Source organism: Erythrolamprus reginae, chromosome 2 (assembly GCF_031021105.1).
Source record: "Erythrolamprus reginae isolate rEryReg1 chromosome 2, rEryReg1.hap1, whole genome shotgun sequence".
NCBI lineage: Eukaryota > Metazoa > Chordata > Lepidosauria > Squamata > Dipsadidae > Erythrolamprus > Erythrolamprus reginae.
In genome coordinates, this window is record NC_091951.1 from 170089158 (window position 1) to 170112211 (window position 23054).

Sequence of the window (23054 nt, forward strand, 5' to 3'; positions counted from 1 at the left end):
TTATATCTGTTTGATACCTGTTTCCCCACCCAGTTTTGTGAAGGGGAGAAACGTTTTGATACGTCACCTGACTTAGATGTTTATTGGGACGCTGACAGACGCTGTGATGATGCGAGTTTGACATCCCTGGGCTAGGGGGACAACGGAACTGAGAAACATCAGCATTGGGCAGGATAAAATAAAAGGGCAGCTCTCTTCTTCCTTGGACTCTTTTTAAGATCCCAAAACAGCTTCTTCTAATTTCCCCCCTATAGTTATAGTTTATTAGATTTGTATGCCGCCCCTCTCCAAAGACTCTAGCTATGATGAGGGATGCTTATAAGGGAGGAGTACATGCTCTTAAACATTCAACACTCCCTGATAAACCAGACATGAAACAGGGCTAGATGAACTAATTCTACTTTATTGTAAAGCTACATTAAAGAATCTTGCAAGTCTACAAGTACAAATTCCCTGCCATCACTTTTAACTGGCTGATCAATTAGGGCAGGTCCTTCCCAAGTTTCTTCCTCTGATCATTAAGCTCTTAGGGGCTCTCCCCCTTCTATTGCTTGGTTGTTTCTTAGGCAGCATCTTTTTTGTTCGTCCCCCCAAGGTCATTCACACATATGATTATGCTAGGATCGTATTTGATTATGCTAGGATAGTTCAGGAAGGAGAAATCTGGGCTGCCATCACATTGTTATAGCAAAAACACCCAATATTTCAACTATGTATCCATCTGTTATTAATTTGTATCTCCGTATATATATATATTGCCCAGGTTTTGATTGTCTAGTTTTTGTGAGGGAACAAGTCTGGAGAATTTCTCCAGATTAACCTGAGGAAGGGCAATGATTAGAGAAATCCAATTTCCACACTGGAATCTCTTAAAGCCCAAACACATCCACCTTATTTGCCATGTTATAAATATATCCAAGGAAGTTAGAAACGAAGGAAACTAAAAACAAAACAACCCCCTAACATTAGTCTTCCATTTTTTTCAGACTTCAACCTGTGACAACAGAAAGGCTTAATCTGAGCGGCTTTCCACTAATGGTGAAAATATATGGCAAGTTCCTCATTTCAAAATGTCAGAATTTCCACTTAGGAGATTCTATGTCTGTTAGCTCTTATCAAGATACGTTTGTATTGCGTTTCCAAAAAGAATGCTTAGGCTTTGTTTGAATCATGATGTTGTAACAAACCAACTTTCTCAATGCAACACCGTTGGGGGGCACTGCTCTGCGTTCAACCATTTCCAACCAGTTAGTTTTTGCCTGAGAGCGAGAGTCATCATGATCCAACACCAGCCAACATGGAGTTGATGATCCTAGGATCCAAGATATAACCAAGCAAAGAATCTGAGGGAACTTGTAAGGTGTAGTTACCGCAGCAAAAGTAAAAGAATTCTCTGATTGTTTTTTCCTTTACAAAGTGGTATATGTGGCTGTGAGGAAGATCCATTTAGCCCCAGAATTTCTACAAGTCCCCAACAATAGAGAATACCATACAATCATTTCCTACCACTCCAAACAGGGGTAGCAAATATAGCTTTAAAAAATAATGACTAAAAAGGCACACAAACCACTTCTTATGGGAGGACGCATGCTTTAAAAAAATAAATCCAAAATTAAATTCCAGAGCTTGGAAAGTGTTAAGAGAACTTTCATCTAATTTTTCATTCTGTTTTTCGGCTTTAGCCTATCAAAGATGGGAAAACAATACAACCACAGCAATGCTCTTCCCTCCATTAACCCCTTTCTCTGCCACTGAGGATTGATACAGCCGTGCTGCAGTGCTGACATGCAGGAGAACTGCAGACAAACCCATCAATCAACCTGGAGGAATCAATCCAGCTGCCGGCTTGAACTGATACGCAGAGCAACAAAGCAATCTTGCAGGAGAGCTTCAGCAGGACCACCTGCGGGCAAACCTGATGCCCTCCAGCTGTTTTGATCTACAGCTCTCAAACAGGATGGCCCTGAGTGAAAGGGAAAAAAGAGTAACCTAACAAAAATTCAATGTTGGGCAGCAAAAAGGAACTCTGTCCCAATGACACCTTGAGCTATTTTGTGTGGTTGGTTTGGGTTTGAACAAAAATGTTTTGTGAACTTGGCAAATGAGCATTATAAAACATGGTTCATAGCTTGATGAGTCATATAGCACCATTCATGGTTTATTAGTTCATGGTTAAACACCTTATAGGAAAGTCCACAGCTTTCTTTCCCTTCCTAGATATAATTTTGGTGCTCAATGCCGATACTGAGCCTTGTATCTTGGATTTCAGACAGTTAAAGAGCCTGGCAAATTGCAAAAATCATGGTTACAGCTTCTTCTCAAGGTGTTAATACCAAATATAAATTAATGAGGGCAATTTTCAGGGGACAATTTTCTCTTTGGTGGCACTCTACTTAGAGGCGGTTTTTTCAGGGCAGTTAATCTGGCACTTATTGTTTAGGCAATAAACTTTTTTTTTTACAGCTTTAGGGCCTTAAATAATTCACTTCTGAATTTGATTTGGGTCTAATCCATGCATGTCATTTATGACCTATCATGAGCACAGGCAGTTCCTCAATTTATAGCCACAATTGAGCCTAACATTTCTGTTGCTAAGCAAGATTGTTGTTTTGCTCCATTTTACAATCTTGCTTGCCACCGTCGTTAAGCAAATAACTGCAGTTGTTAAAATTAGCAACACGGTTGCTTAAGGGAATCTGGCTTCCCCTCTGGCTTTGCTTGTCAGAAGGTCGCAAAAGCGGATCGCATTGCCCTGGAACACTGCGACCGCCATAAATACGAAGCAATTGCCAAGCATCTTGATTTTGATCACATGGCCATGGGGATGCTGCAAGTGTGAAAAATGGTAATAAGTCACTTTTTTAAAGTGCCATTGTAATTTCAAATGGTCATTAAATTAAATATCTGCTACCACCAAGAGCAGCAATTCGTGTGGCAATAGGAGACTCTCTGTGAAGCTCAGGCTATGCATGCAAAGAAAATGTTAACTTTTTCTGCTCAAAGCCCTCCTTCCTCGCCTGGCTGTTTTTCATAAAACAGGATCCCCTATGCGGCAGTCTCTCATCTTGATCCATTCTCTCTGTGAAACCTGCTGGCTCAGGAGACTTAATTTAAAATGTTTCTCAAAGTGCATGTCCAGGCCACTTCTCTATAAATAAAGTACACGGGCCGGTCCCCAGACAGAAAAGAATTCTAGTGAGGATAACAGGTGATGAAATCTACTCTTCTCCCCAGGCTGCCTGCCAATGGCTCAAGAATCCCATTCAGTTTTATATCTGGGACAACCAATCTATTTTGCAGAACGAGAAATTAGAAACAGCTCTTATTTCAGCGGAATCTGCAGGTGCACTAATAAAATGAAGAAATTAAACCCAGCCCACAAGAACAGAAAGGTAAGTCATGTTAGAGGTCCCATCAATTAAGTACTAGGGCCTTCTCTCTGCTGGTTCCTTCGTTATGGAACATTATTCCCCAAAATTATATAGTTTTATGTATGGTGTGCTTGTGTTGTATGTTTTTTAAATAATGAGTTTTTAGATATCTTTTAAATATTAGATTTGTTCATTGTACCCTGTTTTATTATTGTTGTGAGCCGCCCCGAGTCTTCGGAGAGGGCCGGCATACAAATCTAATAAATAAAATAAATAAAATTAAAAGGTATGGGTGGTCCCTAGCTTGCTGCTTTTCCAAAATATCCTAAAAATGTAGCTTTGTCAGCAGGCCTGGGAACCATGATGGAAGGTCGATATGATCAAATGGTTGATTTGATTGTCTTGTTGCTGTCATGTGGGTGGGATGGGTTTTGTTACATGGTGGATTAAAAAAAAAAATCTTCTTTAAGTCACCTGGAATTATGTCTGTCTGAGTTGGACAGCTGTCTAAAATTGTTTACTAAATAAATAAAATTATAGCAGCAAAGTTAGTGAAGGCATGTTGACCAAGGTTACAACACACCAGCAACAGGAAACCACTAAGCCAGACATAAGCTAGTCCGTGTTTCTTGAGAGCAGATCAAAGCAGCCGGGTATATCAGGTTTCTTACTCCAACATTACGGATTCTAGGCGATTGGAAAACCTGCCCAGAATAACAGCTTAGAAGAAGAGTTGCTGTGGTGTATTCATGCAGCAAGAACTGATTGGCAGACGTGATATTGGGGCAAGGCTCCCAGGTCTTTAAGCAAAAATGCCAAGTTTCCGATATTCCTCAGTGTTAATTGTGAGAGAAATATCAATTCCTCAAGTTTTCCCATAAAATAGCTGAAGGCACTAAATACAGCAAGGCCAAAGTTGGAGAAAGCAAGGTAATAAAATGCCCTACGTTCCTTAAAAAAGGGGTTATTTGGTTTAGTGTCAAGTGATCCAATAGAATAGAATAGAATTTTTATTGGCCAAGTGTGATTGGACACACAAGGAATTTGTCTTGGTGCATGTGCTCGCAACGTTCATAAAACTTTGGGGGAGAACCCTAAAAAAAAATCTCCACAATTCGGTGAAGTTTAGACAACTGAAAGAATTCTATAGAGTATAAAAGTCCAAATCCAAAATTCCTGAGGAAAGTGGATCTCCGTTAAGGAGAAAGCTAAACGAAGGAGAGCGAGCAACACTTCTGAGATCACCACACCCTTGGAAGAAGAAAATAAACACCTTAGATTCAGGTGAGCGTCTATAATCCCTTTACGACCTGTAGTCTTTAATTCCCAGAATTCCTAAGCCAGCATCATGGCTGGTTGAGGAATTCTGGGAGTTGAAGTCCACAAGTCATAAAAGGCCAGAGTTACTCACCCTACCCCTGCCTTAGCCTGGAAATTCTACAATCACAGGAATTGCACAGAGAATGAAGAAAGAAGTCCAGAAGTCACCAGACCCCTGTTCAAGGACTCGGCCTTTCTTCTTGGCTTCTTCCAGGGGGCAGGGGCTAATGGCCCTGCAGCAGCAGAAAAATGTAGGGAAGCCAAGGTGCTTCAAGGCTCACTCCTCTTCCACGTAGACACGGACCCGATGCCAAGCGTTGTTGAGAACTCCCAAAATGTTCCAGAGTGGTTCCACGCGTTCGGGTTGCACGTTGTAGCTGGTGTCCACCGCCTTGCAGACAATGTCCAACTCCTTGGTTCCAACAGGCACAAAAGTATCCAGCTGCCAAAGCTTCCAAGCCCAAGCTCGGCCGGGCAGCTGCTCCTCACCGGTCAGCGTTGCCTCTTGCCAGTTTTTCCCACCGTCCAGGGAGACATCTACACGGATCACCCTCTGCCCCCCACCACTCCAGGCATAGCCCTTCACCGTGAGCTCCCCAGGAAAGACAGCTGTCTTAGAAGATGGCTCGGTGATGGCAGATTGGATGGGCATCTCTTGAATGGCAGGCGCCTTGGAGAAATCCGCCGTCTCCATGGTTACGGAGGAAGAGAATCCTTTGTAATCCTTTTGCTGCCAGTGGCTCTTGCTTTCCTCTGGCCCTACTGTAATCTGAGCCAGCCATTTTACACTGCGGGCCCCCACTACTCCTGGCACAATAACTCTGAGAGGGTACCCGTGGTCTCGAGGCAGCTCCTCCCCATTCATCTCATAGGCTAAGAGGACGTTCACATCCGGGCTCATGGCTTTCTGAAAGGGGATGGAGGCTCCATATACAGTGCCACTGTGGTCCTTGTCCAGGCCCTCAAAGGAGACATGACCCTCCTCCCCTGGTTGATACCCAGCTTTCATTAGAACATCCCGAAGCCGGACACCACCCCAACGGGCATTGCTAATGGCCCCAATGTTCCACCCAAGCCGGTTGGTATTCTTGATGGCATTTATCTCTGACCGGCGGTTGCCAGCACACTGTATGGTGGAGGTAACCTCGTATTTTGGAAAATTCTTTTTCAGATCACGCAAAGATAAGGACAGGGTCTGTCCAGAGGGTCTCCGAATACGCAGGCGATAGGCTTCAGGATCCACCACTGGCACAGGGAGATGGTTGCGCGTGAAGAAGAGCTGGTTAGGGGTCAAAAAATATTCTGCCAGTAACTCTGGAGGAGGTTCCGCATTGAAGGGCTTGAGGGTATTGATTCGGAGAGCAGGGTGGCGCGGAGGATCATTGGCGTAAGGGTCATCTGGGCTTGGCAGAGGAGGCTCTTCTGGGCTCAGCTCTCCTATTTTATATTCTCGGAGGATGTCTTGGACATGGTCTTGTTTATGCATAGCGTAGAGCGCCCAAAAGGGTTCCAAGGCCCCGCCTGCTGCCAGTAGAATCTTGCTTTTGCCCCCAGGGTGGAGCTCTAAGAAATCGGTGACATCAAAAACATCACTGCCGTACGTCACCCACACCCGATTCGCTTCGTTATGATGGCGGGCCACTTCTTCTCGGGTGAAGCGAGGGAAGGAGGCGGTATGTGTGGCCTGTGGAGCCTCAGCCGTGGCTGCCTGCGAGAAAACCAAAAGAGGCAATCAGGAAAGAAACAGTACACGGGAGCTGGCACATTCCAGCGACCCTCTTTGCCTACTCAGATTCCCCTAGCAATTCAGGCTGAAGAGGCTGCTTGGATGGACAGCTGAATGTCTCAAACCAACAAGTCCAGCTGCCATGACTCACCTTCTTCCAGATAATTCTCTCTGGAAGACTAAGAATCTTCACCGACAGTACTCAGAGATGTTTCTCTCAACTCAAAAGCCCTACCAGACATGGTTTCAAATGTCCAGACCAGTGTTTCCCAACCTTGGCAACTTGGAGATATTTGGACTTCAACTCCCAGAATCCCCCAGCCAGCAATGCTGGCTGGGGAATTCTGGGAGTTGAAGTCCAAATATCTCCAAGTTGCCACGGTTGGGAAACACTGGTCCAGACCACAGTCCAAAAATAGGGGACGTCAGGGGCTACATGGGGGTACAGTTTAAGTAGTTTTAAGCAGCAATATAGCTGCCTGAGGCATCTGTCCCAAGCTAAAAAAAAAGAGAGGAGGGAACCAATATTTGACTCCATCCATTCTTTTGGCATTAACAGTGACTACACATGACCTGGGACATACCTTTTGGGCTCCTTCAGTAACGGGGCCTTTGATTCTTAAAAAATCTCTATTTTCTTAAACCAGAAAGCAATAGCAATTGCGATTCGACTTTTACACCTCTTCATAGTGCTTTACAACTACCTCTCTAAGTGGTTTACAGAGTCAACATATTGTCCCCAACAATCTGGGCCCACATTTTAACCCACCTTGGAAGGATGGAAGGCTGAGTCAACCTTGATGGAAGGCTGAGTCAACCTGGCGGGATTTGAATGGCTGAACTGCAGCCAGCCAGTAGAAGTAGTATTCAGTACTACACTCTAACCTCTATGCCACTGAGAAAGCATTTAGAAAGTGTCAACTGAAGCAGAGTTGAACTGCTGAGGACTTCCACGTTTCATTCCTGGGTGACCTGTCGTGCCATCCTTCACTCCCTCACCTGCCAATGGTGGTTTCCATAAGCCAAGATGCTGCACACACCCAGGCCTGCTCCCGCTGCTACCATCAGCCTGCGCCTCCTGTTGCCAGCACTGTTCCAAGTGCTATGGGCACAGAAGGGGATCCGCACCCAATAAGTGGGAGGACAGTTTCTCCAAGTCATCTCTCTTGACCTGTAAGGTTTAAAACAAAAACAGGTCAAATGCAATACTTTAACATGTAGAGCCAGAAACACTGCACAGAATATTAAGCCTTTTTTAATGAAAGATCAGAAACATATCATTTTCTCAAAGAATGACAACATGTCATCTATTATCTTAAGAGATCTTTAAAAAGAGAAAGAGGGAAAAAAAGACATATTCTGGAAAATAACCTAACAAGAAGCTAGAAGCTGTGCCTCTGAACATTAGGGACAAGGAACCTGGATCAGGTCTTCAACTGAACTGCTACCCAGTTTGCACAGTTCCTGGAACCAAACGATTATGGTCCACAAAAGTAGCAGTCCATGTCTGATGGACGCTTGATCCTATGTAGCAGTGCAGCTCTATTTTCTGGAGAGCTTCAGGTTACCAGGGCAGAATTCTCAGCAGCTCTGCCAAAGCTATTTTACCCCCTCGGTTCTTTATGGCGGGTAATGATGAATGGTGCTCAAGTGGGTTTTGCAAACTGTGGTTGAGTCCTTTCTGATGGTAGAAAGCAAATAATAATAATAATAATAATAATAATAATAATAATAATAATAATAATAATAATAATAAATTTATTAGATTTGTATGCCGCCCCTCTCCGAAGACTCGGGCGGCTCACAACAATAATAAAAACAATATTATAGTAGAACAAATCTAATATTAAAAAACATATAAAACCCTATCATTATTTAAAAAACCAAACAACACATTCATACCAAACATAAAACAAAGTATAAAAGAGCCTGAGAAAAGGTGTCTCAACTCCCCCATGCCTGGCGGTATAAGTGAGTCTTGAGTAGTTTACGAAAGACAGGGAGGGTGGGGGCAATTCTAATCTCCGTGGGGAGTTGATTCCAGAGGGCCGGGGCTGCCACAGAGAAGGCTCTTCCCCTGGGGCCCGCCAAATGACATTGTTTAGTTGACGGGACCCGGAGAAGGCCCACTCTGTGGGACCTTATCGGTCGCTGGGATTCGTGCGGTAGACATTTAAGAAGAGGTGTCCCGGTGTCCTTTAAATGTACTGGGTCACAACTAGGAGGTTTTTGAATGTGCTGTATCATGTGCCACACTTACAAAGCTTGTGATGCAAACACAGAAAAGCAATGAGCAAAGAGCACTGTAGAAATCCATTACTGGAAGAAGGAGGAGGAGGGGGAAAAACATTAAAGGAAGCTGCCAGGAAGCAGAAGAAACTCTCGTCTGGGCTCCAAGCAACAAAACCTAAGAATCCCCAAAACCTACTTTCAAATAAATCTTCTTAAAACAAAAAGACGGTTTTCTATTTTCAGAGAGAATAGAGTGAAACATGCGACCTAGAGGGCGAGTTGCCAAAATGTGGGTTCCTCCTGGTTCGGACCAGATCGCCAGAACCGGTAGCGACCCACTGGTGACATCACAACGGCATCATGGGTTTATACTTACCTTTGTTCCTTTGCCCGAAGCAGAGCTGATCAGCTCCTCAGCTGTGCTTTGGGCTGATTATAGCTACTGAGCATGTGCAGAAGCAGAATTGAATGAGGGTGTGTGTGTGAGAGAGTGAGTGTTAGTGAGTCTATGTGGGCGAAACATTGCAATGGGAACCGGTGGTGAAGGTAAGTGGAACCCACCCCTGGAATTACCAGATGTCTAACGCAAGAGTTTGTTTAGTTCCTTGGCTGGCCTTCTCTTGACTTGGCAGAGTTTGGCTTTGTTTTTGAGAGCAGCTGGCATTCACCACATCTAGAAAGCTGAAAGGTTCAGAATAAATTCAACAAGGAAGCACCTTCTGGATTATGATTAGAAAAAGGAAAAACATTTCCCTGAAAGCAGAAGCAAGCAAAGTTTTTGCAGCTGAATTGTTCCTTTTCTTTAAAATAAAATTTTAAAACACACACACACACACACACACACACACTTGGGTCGTTAAAATCAGAATACGTTTGGCCTCCAAGACAGCAATCTAACCAAAGCACATGGATTGAATTTTTCAACAAGTTTAACATGCCACTGCAGGTTTTATTTTAGCATGCACAAAGTGCAACAGAACACATAGAAACATAGAAGACTGACGGCAGAAAAAGACCTCATGGTCCATCTGGTCTGCCCTTATACTATTTTCTGTATTTTATCTTAGGATGGATATATGTTTATCCCAGGCATGTTTAAATTCAGTTACTGTGGATTTATCTACCACGTCTGCTGGAAGTTTGTTCCAAGGATCTACTACTCTTTCAGTAAAATAATATTTTCTCATGTTGCTTTTGATCTTTCCCCCAACTAACTTCAGATTGTGTCCCCTTGTTCTTGTGTTCACTTTCCTATTAAAAACACTTCCATCCTGGACCTTATTTAACCCTTTAACATATTTAAATGTTTCAATCATGTCCCCCCTTTTCCTTCTGTCCTCCAGACTATACAGATTGAGTTCATTAAATCTTTCCTGATATGTTTTATGCTTAAGACCTTCCACCATTCTTGTAGCCCGTCCTTGGACCTGTTCAATTTTGTCAATATCATTTATTCTTTTTAAAATAAACTTTGTTTTTGCTATGCTTGGATGCTTGCTCTTCGTGGAAGAGCCTAAACTTCTGAACATGACTTTTGCAATCAAAAGCAGTAGGAGTTAGACATCCGCTTTCCAGGAATCTCAAAAACATTACTTATTAACCTTTGCCTCCACTCAAGGTGAAATTGAATGAGTAATAAAAAGGATCTCTAAGTTTGTATCCTTGTCCTGGAACCGTAGAGGCAGAAGCCCTACTAAAAGGGAAAGGAAGCATTTATAGATAAGATTAGAGGCCTATATATATGTCAGGGCAAGGAGCCAAGGCAAACAGAATGAAATAATATTATTTAGGTAAACTGGGGCAAGGTGTCTGGATTTGTTTTTATTAAATTGTAAAACTTTTATTAACAATCTGCAACACCATCTCGGGGGAGGGCGGGAAATGGCAGGTTTGGGGAGTTGGGACAGGTTTGAAAAGAGAACAGGAGGAAGTTGATAGACCAAGATAAGCTGTTATTTAATCAAACTGATTTAATCTTACCTGAGATTAAAATTTGGGTAACTTAGATTTTTTTAAAACAGTACCAACAGTCTAAAAAGAAGACCTTTGTACTTTACTGCCTTTTTTTTCAATCCTATAAGGGAGGGGTGTCAAACTTGCATTGTCACGGTGATGTCACGTGGCGTATCAGGACTTTTTCTCCCCTTTGCTAAACTGGGCATAGGCCTGGCTAATGCGTGAGGCATCCGGCCCAGGGGCCAGGAGTTTGGCAGCCCTGCTATAAGTTAACAGTAACGCAGAAGTAAATTCACTGTCTAAAAATAGTCAACTATGATATTCCAATATCTTATGAGCAATCATAATGAATAGTAAGGTTATCTCATCATTCTTCTCCTTAGCTGAACCCCTTCTCACTTCATCAAGACAGCATTAATAAAAAGCATCTCTGATGATAACTTTTCTTTATGAAAAGTTTAGTTTAATTATTTAATTAAGAGCCGGGGTGGCGCAATGGTTAGAGTGCAGCACTGCAAGCTGCTTCAGCTAACTGCTAGCTGTAGTTCAGCAGTTCAGATCTCACCACTGTTGACTCAGCCTTTCACCCTTCTAAGGTGGGTAAAATGAGGACTCAGATTGTTGGGGGCAATAGGCTGATTCTGTAAAACACTTAGAGAGGACTGTAAAAGCACTATGAAGCGGTATGTAAGTCTAAATGTTATTGCTATTGCTATTATTGCCACCATGTCTGAGATTCTAGTTGACCAAGTGTTCTGGGCAATAGCTTTTTGCTACTACAGTGTTCCCTCGATTTTCGCGGGTTCGAATTTCGCGAAAAGTCTATACCACAGTTTTTCAAAAATACTAATTAAAAAATACTTTGCGTTCCCCCCCCCCTATACAACGGTTTCTCCTGCCCGATGACGTCATATGTCATCACCAAACTTTCGTCCACCTTTAATACATATTTTTTTAATAAACTTTAATAAAGAAACATAGTAATAATCTAAATGGTTGCTAAGGGAATGGGAAATTGCAATTTAGGGGTTTAAAGTGTTAAGGGAAGGCTTGTGATACTGTTCATAGCCAAAAATAGTGTATTTACTTCCGCATCTCTACTTCGCGGAAATTCAACTTTTGCGGGCGGTCTCGGAACGCATCCCCTGTGAAAATCGAGGGAACATTGTACTTTGACAGAATTATAGATATCAGGAATTCTTAATTTGGATGTACTCTTCAGAATTAAAAGTTTCCCTTCATTGTAAATATGCTTTCAAATGAGTAACCCTTTTTCCATACCAGTATGTTCTCTGAAGGGTACAGAAACCATTTCCGCTGCATCTGGACAGCAACATCTTCCCCAAACCTACATGCAAAAGAGAAAATCAGCAAAAGTTGTCACCAAAAAAATAAAATAAAATAAAAATCTTATAAATGCCTACTAGAGGCACCTTTGAAAAAAATCACATTCTTCTCCTTAACTTTACTGCTGACAAATACTTATATTGACTTCGATTCGGTAAACATTATAAGTCAAAATGTGGCTGAAGATTAACACAGAAAATATTCATATCTCTTTTTAAACAGCTATTCCCAGAAAGTAGTTTAGAAAGCTAATTATTACCAAGATGTGCCAAGATGATAATATGCCCATTAGATAGTCACTACACAAGTACACTGTTGAAGAAGAAAAAAATAACCACCACTAAATTACAGGAAAAGAACGTTAGGTTTCTTTTTAATAGATACTTTATTTCTTATAGTATCGGTCCAATTGGTTCCATCTGGCAGGATTGGCATGCTCCATATTCCAATGACATTTACTGAAAATACAAGTGTATTTTCTCTGCTGACCCTGCCCTCTGGAATGATGTCCCCTTCTCCCCAAATTCAAATGGCATTCACCCTACTAGGATTTTGAAAGTCCTCTATAAACCTGGCTCTTTGTTCTGGTCTTTAAAGAGAACAACTGATGTTCCTTTCTTCCTTCCTGTTTCTCTCTGCCACTGTTTTCCCTTTGTGTTCTATTAATTATGTTTTCTCTATTGTTGTTCGTTTGTTTTTAAATATTTTAACAACTGCATACTCCTCAGAGCTGCTGGAAGTTGGGCGGGTATGTAAATGTAATAAAATTATTTTGCAATTCATGAGCAATCCCAATCACAGTAGGAAACAGCAGTCTTCATTTTAAACAAAACCATCCATCTCCTCCTCTTCCTCAATTTGTTTTAATAACAGGAAACTTAAAAAGTAGTTTGTAAAGTCTGCATATTTGACCGGACACTACAGTTCCTGTAAAAGCTACATCTTTGTATACAGGCAGGCAGGTTTGAGAATAAGATTTAGTGAAGCTATTCTTCGTCTGATTTTGACTAAGCAAAAAGTATTTAACCAAATTACTTATTGGGTTTTTAAAAATGTTCGCATAGAAACATTTAAATATATTAAAGGGTTAAATAAGGTCCAGGAGGGAAGTGTTTTTAATAGGAAAGTGAACACAAGAACAAGGGGACACAATCTGAAGTTAGTTGGGGGAAAGATCAAAAGCAACATGAGAAAATATTATTTTACTGAAAGAGTAGTAGATCCTTGGAACAAACTTCCAGCAGACGTGGTAGATAAATCCACAGTAACTGAATTTAAACATGCCTGGGATAAACATATATCCATCCTAAGATAAAATACAGAAAATAGTATAAGGGCAGACTAGATGGACCATGAGGTCTTTTTCTGCCGTCAGACTTCTATGTTTCTATGTTTCTATAACCCAAAGATCAAAGCACGGTGTAAGTTTTTAAAAACAGCCCTGAGGGACATTCAGCTGCAGTTTCTGCCAGCCAGTAGTTGAAAAAAAAAGACACCAACAGCTGTTAGGGGATAAGATAAGATAAGGAAGTACTGTACAGTATTACTTTCTGCAGCAGATGGAAAATTGGGAAACTGAAAGCAGAGCAGAAGACCTAGATAGACTTCCAAATAATAACTGAGGAACTCTATTTTAATTGTGCAACATGGTCTAAAATAATAGGATAAAATATTATTTTATTTATTTATTCAATTTATTTCAAATTACAGTCACTATGGGGTAACAAACCATCCTCAAAATAATTAACCAGTTAAAACACAATATAAAAAGATAAAAATAAAATTAAACAAAGTATAAGTAAAAATGAAGAGAGATTATGATCCAAAGGTGCTAAGAAAACCAGCTGACAACTCACTCCAAACTGTAAGATCACGTCACCTGGTGGCCTCGTGAAGATGTTAAATAAGAGGAGAGGTCATAAGTCACTTCTATCAGCGCCATTGTAACTTTGAATGGTCAGTAAAACAAACGGTTATACGTTGAGGACTACCTGTAACTATTGCCCAGGACCAATCCCACGTCTTCTCCCTTGACTATCCAGGAGAGGCACGGATCTAAACTGACAGCTGCGAGAACCCTGTCCTCTTCCTCAAGTTCAACAGGGTTGAACTCCTCCCAGATAACCATGTAAGACCCAGCACCTCTAGCCTCCACCGGCCCTGCACCACGGCTGGAATTCAGCACAGAGGGAATCCAAGCAACTTTATCCACCAGATAAATCAGTGTATCCCTCACAGTGTCTCTGGAGATGAACTCAGAATGACTCCCTCCAAGGAGGGACTGGGCTGGGGTACTGGAAATGGGGGTGGGGCCTGGCTTACTATTTGCAGAGGCGATAAAGGCAGGTATCTCTAGATGAGAGAACTCTGAATGTGTGAATGCGCATGAGAAACATCTATGCCTTTCCCAGTCTTCTTTCTCTTTCTTTCTTTTTGATGGTGGGAGAATGAAGAAAGTGCTCTGGCCGGTGCTCAGCCTACTTTCCTGCAAGGCTTGGACACCACCTAGCATGCCCATCCGTCAACTCTCCAGGCAGCGCCACTTTCTCCCTGTCCCACCAAGGCCCCCACCAGCTCAGAGACAGGCGGGCACCTGAGGCCGGCAGAGATCTATAGGTACATGCCCCAACGCTTCCCGGCCCATGAAGGTCCCACAGCCAAAGCCGGGAAGGCACCTGAGGTCACTGATTCCACACAGCCACATTAAAAACATCTTCAGTCGCCATTGTTGTGCTCCTTTCCATTGCCATACAGCCTAACACTGCTTGGTGCTCTACAACTGGTCCATGAGCTAAAGTTGTTATCTGTCTGTCTGTCTGTCTGTCTGTCTGTCTGTCTACCTATCATCTATCTATCTATTTATTTGTTCAATATATCTCAAATTAGTCACTATGACTAGCGAACCACCATCAAAACAATTAACCAGTTAAAACACAATTTAAAAAGAGAAAAATAAAATAAAATAAAGTACAAATAGAAATGAAGAGATTATAATCCAAAAGTATAAAGATATCTATCTATCTATCTATCTATCTATCTATCTATCTATCTATCTATCTATCTATCTATCTATCTATCTATCTATCTATCTATCTACCTACCTACCTACCTACCTACCTATTAAATTTGTATGCCGCCCCTCTCCGTAGACTCGGGGGGCATGTACCCATACCTGCTGCACCCAATCTGATTGTCCAATTGCTGGTTCTGGGAGACAATGGTCCTGTCACAGCAGCAGTCCAGACAAAGAGAAAAACCCGACAAATCCACAACACCAAGTGCAATCATGCCCCAAGTTGCAACAAAAAACAAGTTGTGTGGGCTCAACAGGAAATAACTTCCACCAAGTTCAACAGATGAATGCAAATTCATGGAAACTCCACCATGTCCCAATCCAACCTTTCAAGCTGGTTCCAGTCCAAACCATCAACCTGCTACAACACGCTAAAACTAGCTACTATTGGCAGACTTCTTTGAAACACCTGGCTTTGGGGGTGTTTCTTAAAACGCCTTAAAAAACAAAAGGTAAACAATATTTTGAAGTAACTTCTCCAAACAAATATATAGTAATTAATCCACATCTAAGGAGTTATGAAAACTGGTGTCCAATATACCCAGTCAAAAGTGTGACTTAGGAGCAAAAAAAATAACCCCCATCAAAAGAGCTGGAAAGATTTCAAGTGCAGGAAGAAATCTAACTTTCTAGCCATTATTATTTTTGAAATGTTTGGTTGGACCAATAGGGATAGATTACTTTTTAATGAAATCTTTCAATTCTGAACAGGTACCACAATTTTTCCTGAAACTATTGACAACTTAAGTAACTTGACAGTCGCAGGCAAAAAACGAGTGTTTCTTTTTCAACTTTATCTCATATTGCAAACAAGAAAGCTCATTTTCAAAATTCTGAACATTCCTTGAGTATATTTTTAGAATTGGCCAAGTGTGATTGGACACACAAGGAATTTGTCTTTCGAACATATGCTCTCAATATACATGAAAGAAAAGATACATTAATGATTGTCATAGGGTACAAATAAGCAACCAGGAATTTCTGATCTGACTTTCATACAGCATTTTTATTGTTCTATGGATTCTCCTGATTTACTTTAAGCTCAAGGTAAATGAAAAGTACAGTTTTTACTAAATGTCTATACAGATTTTCAATCATCCAATTGTCCCAAAAGTGCTTTTTCAATAAGCAACAAAAGGAGTTTGTTTTTCCTTGAAGAGGGAAAACCTTTTGGATGAGAAATGAAACATCTGCAAGGACAAAGAAAAAGCACCTTTGGTACAGTTTTCGCTATTAGGCATCACCTGAATTGTGGTATGTAATTTTTTTTGGCTCCGTAAATCAATTGGATCCTATGTTACATTCAAGGATGACTAGATTAGTTTATAATGCTTATTAATGTAGCTAATGTATATGATGTCCTTTGAAAATATAATACATATTATGGTACAGCATTGGTAAGAATGTGTTGCATTACACACACAAACATGCATATAATTCTAATGTAATGCACAATTAATACACTTAAGTGATTTCGTATATAAAGCTTCTCGAATCATAAATGAAATTGTGTCTTTCATTTGTGAGTTTAAGCAAAGTATATTTAAGCAGAATATAGCTGGCAATTAAGGGCTTACTCAGGCCTCCAGGGAATAAATTTGGAGTTGCAGATCTGCACTCCTCCCTTGCTTCCCAAGTAAAGTGCAGGAGGATAACCTCTCCCATACTGCCAATAAAAGCAATATTTGCAAGTGTAGTTTTATGTAAACATACAGATTTTGTGCACGAGTAAAACTTTAGCAGAAACTCCAGCGTTTCTCTAGAATGCGAGAAGCACACATTCTGGGGCTGTTTTTGAATGCTGCTAACAAGGCATAAGAATAAAACAGGCATTTGCAAATGCTAAATATATTTATTTTTCCCCTTAAAAGTCCCTGAATTCCCAAATAAAATAGCTACTGCTCTATCCTCTTCTGGAATGCAGTTCTGGAGACCATAGCTATCAGAAAAGGGCAGCTAAAATCCAGGCAGCAACTAACTGGTAGCCAAAATTTGAATTTTTCCCAGCCCTATCTCTTTGATTTTCAAAGACCATGATTTAAATATGTGCTGTTGTTGTTAGTTGCGAAGTTGTATCCAATATATTGTGACTCCATGGACAACGTTCCTCCAGGCCATCCTGTCCTCTACCATCCCCTGGAGTCCACTTAATAGAATAGAATAGAATTTATTGGCCAAGTGTGATTGGACACACAAGGAATTTGTCTTGAGCTTACACAGACTGCATCAGTGACTCTAGCAAGCTACCTCATTCTCTGTTGTTGTCCTCTTCTTCTTTTGCCCTCAAACTTTCCCAGCATTAGGCTCTTCTCCAGTGAGTCCTTCCTTCTTGAGTTCCATCTTCAGGATCTGGCCTTCTAAAGAGCAGTCAGGGTTGATCTCCTGTAAGATTGACCAGTTTGATTGCCTTGCAGTCCAAGAGACTCGCAGGAGTCTTCTCCAGCATCATAGTACAAAGGCCTCAATTCTTTGGTGCTCAGCCTTCTTTATTGTCCAACTTTTACAGCCATACTTTGAAACTGGGAAAATCATAGCCTTAATTATATGCACTTTTGTTAGCAGAGGGATGTCTCGTTTTAGTATGCTGTCTAGATTTCTCATAGCTTTCCTTCCCAGGAGCAAGCATATTTTAATTTCTTGGCTGTAGTCCCCATCTGTGTTGATCTTGGAGCCCAGGAAAATAAAATCTGTCACTACCTCCATTTCTTCCCCATCTATTTGCCAGGAATTGAGAGGTTAGGATGCCATGATCTTAGTTTTCTTAATGTTGAGTTTCCTACTTTTATTTATTTATTTATTTATTGGATTTGTATGCCGCCCCTCTCCGGAGACTCGGAGCGGCTAACAGCAACAATAAAACAGTGTACAATAGTAATCTAATACAGGGGTCGACAAAGTTGTTCAGAATCTAGGAGCCAGCCAAAAAATTTAGGAGCCAGAATTTTTTTTAAGCAAACTTGGTTTTTTGCCGAGTCTCCACCTGACATCGCTTTCACCCCCTCCCCCCCGGCGCAGGCCTGGCTCCGCCGAGCCGGCTCTGCTGTACTCCCGTCGGGATCCGAGGGGAGACCGTTAGTCAGAAACCGAAACAGAGAAGAAGGAAAGGGAGACCGGGCCGGGGACGCGGGTGAGGGGGGGAGGGGGGAGGAGGGGTTACTGGTCGGAAGTCACCGCGCACGCGGCCGGAGGAGGAATGAACAAAACCTCACGCCGGGAGGGGAGGGGCTTCCGCTTCTCTCCGAAGGCGGGTGAGCGGCCAAGATCGGAGCGTCTGTGTGCGGTGGGGGGGAGTGAAGGGGTTCGAGTAGGAGGCGGAATGGAGGCAAGGGGGGGAGGGAGAGACGCACGCAAGCGCAGGGGACGCTGGGAAAGCAGCTCGCTCCGAGGTTGATGGGCGGAGCTACGGAAGCCAAGATGTACCATTTCTGGGCGTAAACACAAGGCGGGAAAAATATACTGTATACACATACAGCAGTGTTTCCCAACCTTTTTGGAGCCGCGGCACATTTTTCATATTTTCAAAATCCTGGGGAACATGGGGGGGGGGCGCTAAAAAAAGTTTGGACAAAAAAAATCTCTCTTCCTCCCTTTCGCTCTATTTCTCTCTCCCTCCCTCTTTCTCTCTCTTCCTTCCTTTCTCTCTCCATCCCTCTTTCTTTCTCTCTTCCTTCCTTCCTCTCTTTCTGTCTCCTCCTTCCTCTCTCATCTCTTTCCTTCCTCTCCCTCCCTTTCTCTCTTTCCTTTCTCTCCCTTTCTGTCTATCCTTTCTATCTCTCACCCCTTCTCCCTCTTTCATTCCCTTTCTCTCCCTCCCTTTCTCTCTCATTCCTTTCTCTCCCTCTTTCCTTCCTATCTCTCTTTCTTTTTCTCCCTCCTTCATATCTTCTTTCTCTCCCCCTTCCTCCCTCTTTCCTTTCTCCCCCTCCCTTTCTCTTCCTTTTTCTCTATCCTTTCTACTTCTTACTCTTTCTTTCTCTCCCTCCTTCATTCAATTTTCTCTCCCTCCCTTACTCTCTCTTTCCTTTCTCTCCCTCCCTTGTTCTCCCCTGGGGCTGCCTGTGCCTGCCCTGCACCACCCAACACGGACGGACAGCCCCCGGTCGTCGGTTCGTCGCCCCCCACACCCCCACGGAGGGAGATCAGGCTGGCGAGGGCGGTAGAACTACGTCACCAGCCACTGGAGGGAGATCGGGCTGGCGGGGGCGGCGAATCCACCTCCCCAGCCGCGCGGAGGGAAATCCGGTAGGCGGGCGGGTGGCCGCGGCTCCCTGCGCGCCCCTGGAAAAGCGTACAGGGAACGGTGCCCGGGGCCGCTTTAGCCGCCCCCCGCTCCCCCCGCCATCTCCCCGCGACTGCCTGTGCCGCTGCAGCCGCGGCCCCCCCCCCCGCTCCCACCGCCAGTGCCCTCCCGCCGGGCCCCAAAGGACACTTGCCGATGACGACAGGGAACCTTCAGCTGGGCGGGCGCTGCCGTGCCGGTGCCTCCGACCTCCCGGTTCCTGCTCGATGCCGCGGTTTCTGGCGCTCTCCTGCTGGGCCCCAAAGAAGGAAGGCGGGAAAAAGGCGCGAAGAATGGAGCTCTCCTTCCTGCCTGCCTTCTTTGGGACCCAGCAGGAGAGCGCCAGAAACCGCGGCATCGGGCAGGAGCGGAGAGGTCAGAGGCACCGCAGCGCCCTGCCCAGGCGGCACACCGGTTGGGAAACGCTGACATACAGTACAGCAGGCAACATTTTCTAGGCGCCAGACAACATTTTCTAGGCGCCACTGGCGACCAGGCGCCTGGGTTTGTCGAACCTTGATCTAATACTAAAAATGATTAAAAACCCATTAATATAAAAAACCAAACATACATACATACCGGTACATACATACCATGCATAGAATTGTAAAGGCCTAGAGGGAAAGAGGATCTCAATTTCCCCATGCCTGATGGCAGAGGTGGGTTTTAAGTAGCTTACGAAAGGCAAGGAGGGTGGGGGCAATTCTAATCTCTGGGGGGAGTTGGTTCCAGAGGGCCGGGGCCGCCAAAGAGAAGGCTCTTCCCCTGAGTCCCACCAAGCGACATTGTTTAGTTGATGGGACTCAGAGAAGATCCACTCTGTGGGACCTAACTTATAATTTTGCACTCTCCTTCTTCACCAATATCAAGAGGCTCTTTAGTTCCTCTTCACTTTCTGCCCTTAGAGTGCTTTCATCTGCATATCTGAGGTTGTTGATATTTCTCCCTGCAATCTTAATTCCAATTTTTGATTCATCTAGCCCCGCCTTTCTCATGATGTGCTCTGCATATAAGTTAAATAGGCAGCCGACTTAATATACCATACAAAGTATGTGACCCTCAGGGACAAGGAAGTTGATGTTTTACCACCCATTTATATAATTATTTCACACTGTTCGTCTATCCTGTTTTCATCTACACAACAATTACATTTTAGTCATTATCTCATCACTTTAATTAAGGAGGTTCAAACAGCTGTATGTCAGATTATGGATTAAAAAAATAGGAAGAATAGGCATAAACTAGCAAAAGTTCAGCTAAAATTATGTGGATGGGACAAAATTCTTTCCTTAAACTAATTGTTTGGGTGGATAAGTCAAATTATCTTACAAGTGATGTCTATTTTGCCATCCATGAATACTTAATAGTTGTGAAACAAAAAAATAGAAGTAAATTTTTCAGTTATTTTCATCTGGACACTCCTGAGAATTAAAGTGTAATGAACATGAGTGAGCCATTGATCAAAATACATGTTTTCTTTCAGTCATGTATATTCCAGATATGTTTAGATTACAATTTGATCAAGTATTGATTGGATTAGCTGGAAATAGTATTATTGTATCCCAGATTAAGAGCCAACATAGGGCACTAGTTATGGTACAGTACTGGATTGCGACTAGGGAATGTCAGTCCATCATAAGCCTCAGAGGGTTTGTGGGGCAGTCATTCATTCACTGTCAAAGCTTTGCACTGAAAAGTGACTTACGACAGTTATGATGACCCCTTACAACCATGGTCACATGATCAAAATTTGGATGCTTGGCAATTGGCATGTATTTATGTCAGTTGCAGTGTCCCGGGGTCATGTGATCCCCTTTTGCAACATTCTGTCAAGCAAAATCAACGGGGAAGCCTAATTCTCTTAACAACCGTGTTACTAATGTAACAACTGCAGTGCTTCACTTAACAACTGTGACAAGAAAGTTCATTAAAACAGGGCAAAACTCACTCAGCAACTGTCTTGCTCAGGAACAGAAATGTTGGGTTCAGTTGTGGCAAAGGACCACCTAATTAGACTGCTGTGTGTGTGTGGTTCTTTTTAAGATATTATTTTATTGTTATCATATTACTGAATTTATTATGCAATTTTGATTGTATTTTAATACTATTGTATTTATCCCACTTGCTAGCCGCTCTGAGTCCGCTTTGGATTGAGTGGCATATAAATACAATAAATAAATAAATATATTACCTAGTCTACCTTTGGGGTTCCTAAATAAATGGTGGGCTTTGACTTTAACCAAGCCCCCCCAAACAACCCTTCACTCATGACTTGGGCCAGCCCTGCGCCAGCTCAGGAAGCTCAAACTGCCCAAGGAGCTGCTGATACAGTTCTACAGAGGAATCAGTGAGTCTGTCATCTGCACCTCTATAACTGTCTGGTTTGGTGCAACCCAACAGGACCGACACAGACTTCAGAGGATAATCAGAACTGCAGAAAAAACAATTGCTGCCAACCTGCCTTCCAATAAGGACTTATATACTGCACGAGTCAAAAAGAGGGCTGTGAAAATATTTACTGACCCCTCGCATCCTGGACATAAACTGTTTCAACTCCTGCCCTCAAAACTTCGCTACAGAGCACTGCACACCAAGACAACTAGACACAAGAACAGTTTTTTCCCGAACGCCATCACTCTGCTAAACAAATAATTCCCTCAACACTGTTAGACTTTTTACTAAATCTGCAGTTCTATTCTACTAGTTTTTCTCATCATTCCTATCTTCCTCCCACTTAGGACTGTATGATTGTAACTTATTGCTTATATCCTAAGATTTTGATTAATATTGTTTCTTCATTGCTTATTTGACCCCTATGACAATCATTAAGTGTTGTACCTCATGATTCTTGACAAATGTATCCTTTTCTTGTATGTACGCTGAGATCATATGCATCAAAACAAATTCCTTGTGTGTCCAATCACACTTGGCCAATAAAATTCTATAACCTATAATCTAACCAAATGCAACCAGGGAGTCATCAAATTCAATGATCAGAACAAGTGAAACAAGTTCAATTGCGTGCCACCCTGCCAGCACAACTTGTGCAAGCTCCAGCCAAGCGTGGGTGGAAAGCACACATTCTAGGGCTTTTTTCTTTTTTTTGCAACCATGTTAAACGTGGCACAAAACAGCAAAACAGATGTTTCCAAAGCTTAAAGCTATTTATTGACCCTTTCAAAAAACAAACAAACCCTGGAATCCAATTGTGCTTCCCCCTCCCTGTCTTACTGTCCTAAATTAGGACAGTAAGACAGGGAGGGGGAAGCACAATAAATTATCTGCATCTCCTTGGCTTGCCTTAATGTTTACACCAACACCTGCTCTCTTGTACTTGGTATTGACAAATCAATAAATGAAGAAATAAAAAATAAACAATACCTGGCAATGCAGCCCCAACTAATCTGGATGAAAGCAAACCACAGGCCTCTTGGAAAGAGGAAGAGGTGGAGAGGGGAAGGAAGGCTTTCGGGGGGGTTCAAGTCCCAAAGCCAGCCGAGGGCAGAGGCCGCCCTTTTGGATCGAGCGGTCTCCCTTGACCTGGCCGGACCGTTAGAAGCGCGTCGGGAAAGATAACTTGCCCCCAAAGAGTCTGCCTGAGAGAAGAAATTCGTCGCTCCGCAACGCCGCTGGGATTCCCTGCTCGAATTCCTCCGCTCGAGACCTTTTCTCGAGACTTGGGAGCCTCGCCGGTCAAGCCCCGCCGCCTGCGGTCCGAGGGAAGCGCGCTCTGGGGCGGCGGCGGCGGCA

General features: G+C 42.9%; 1 protein-coding gene across 1 annotated transcript; it reads right to left on the reverse strand.

Annotated features, from left to right (window-relative positions):
* Positions 1-383: 383 nt before the first annotated feature.
* On the reverse strand, positions 384-17156 carry SUOX (sulfite oxidase). The gene is given in 5 exon segments (XM_070740373.1): positions 384-6399; positions 7417-7588; positions 11887-11953; positions 13944-13981; positions 13983-17156. Coding segments are annotated over 5 exon segments (2196 nt in total). The 5' UTR covers positions 14471-17156; the 3' UTR covers positions 384-4968.
* Between the last annotated feature and the right edge of the window lie 5898 nt (positions 17157-23054).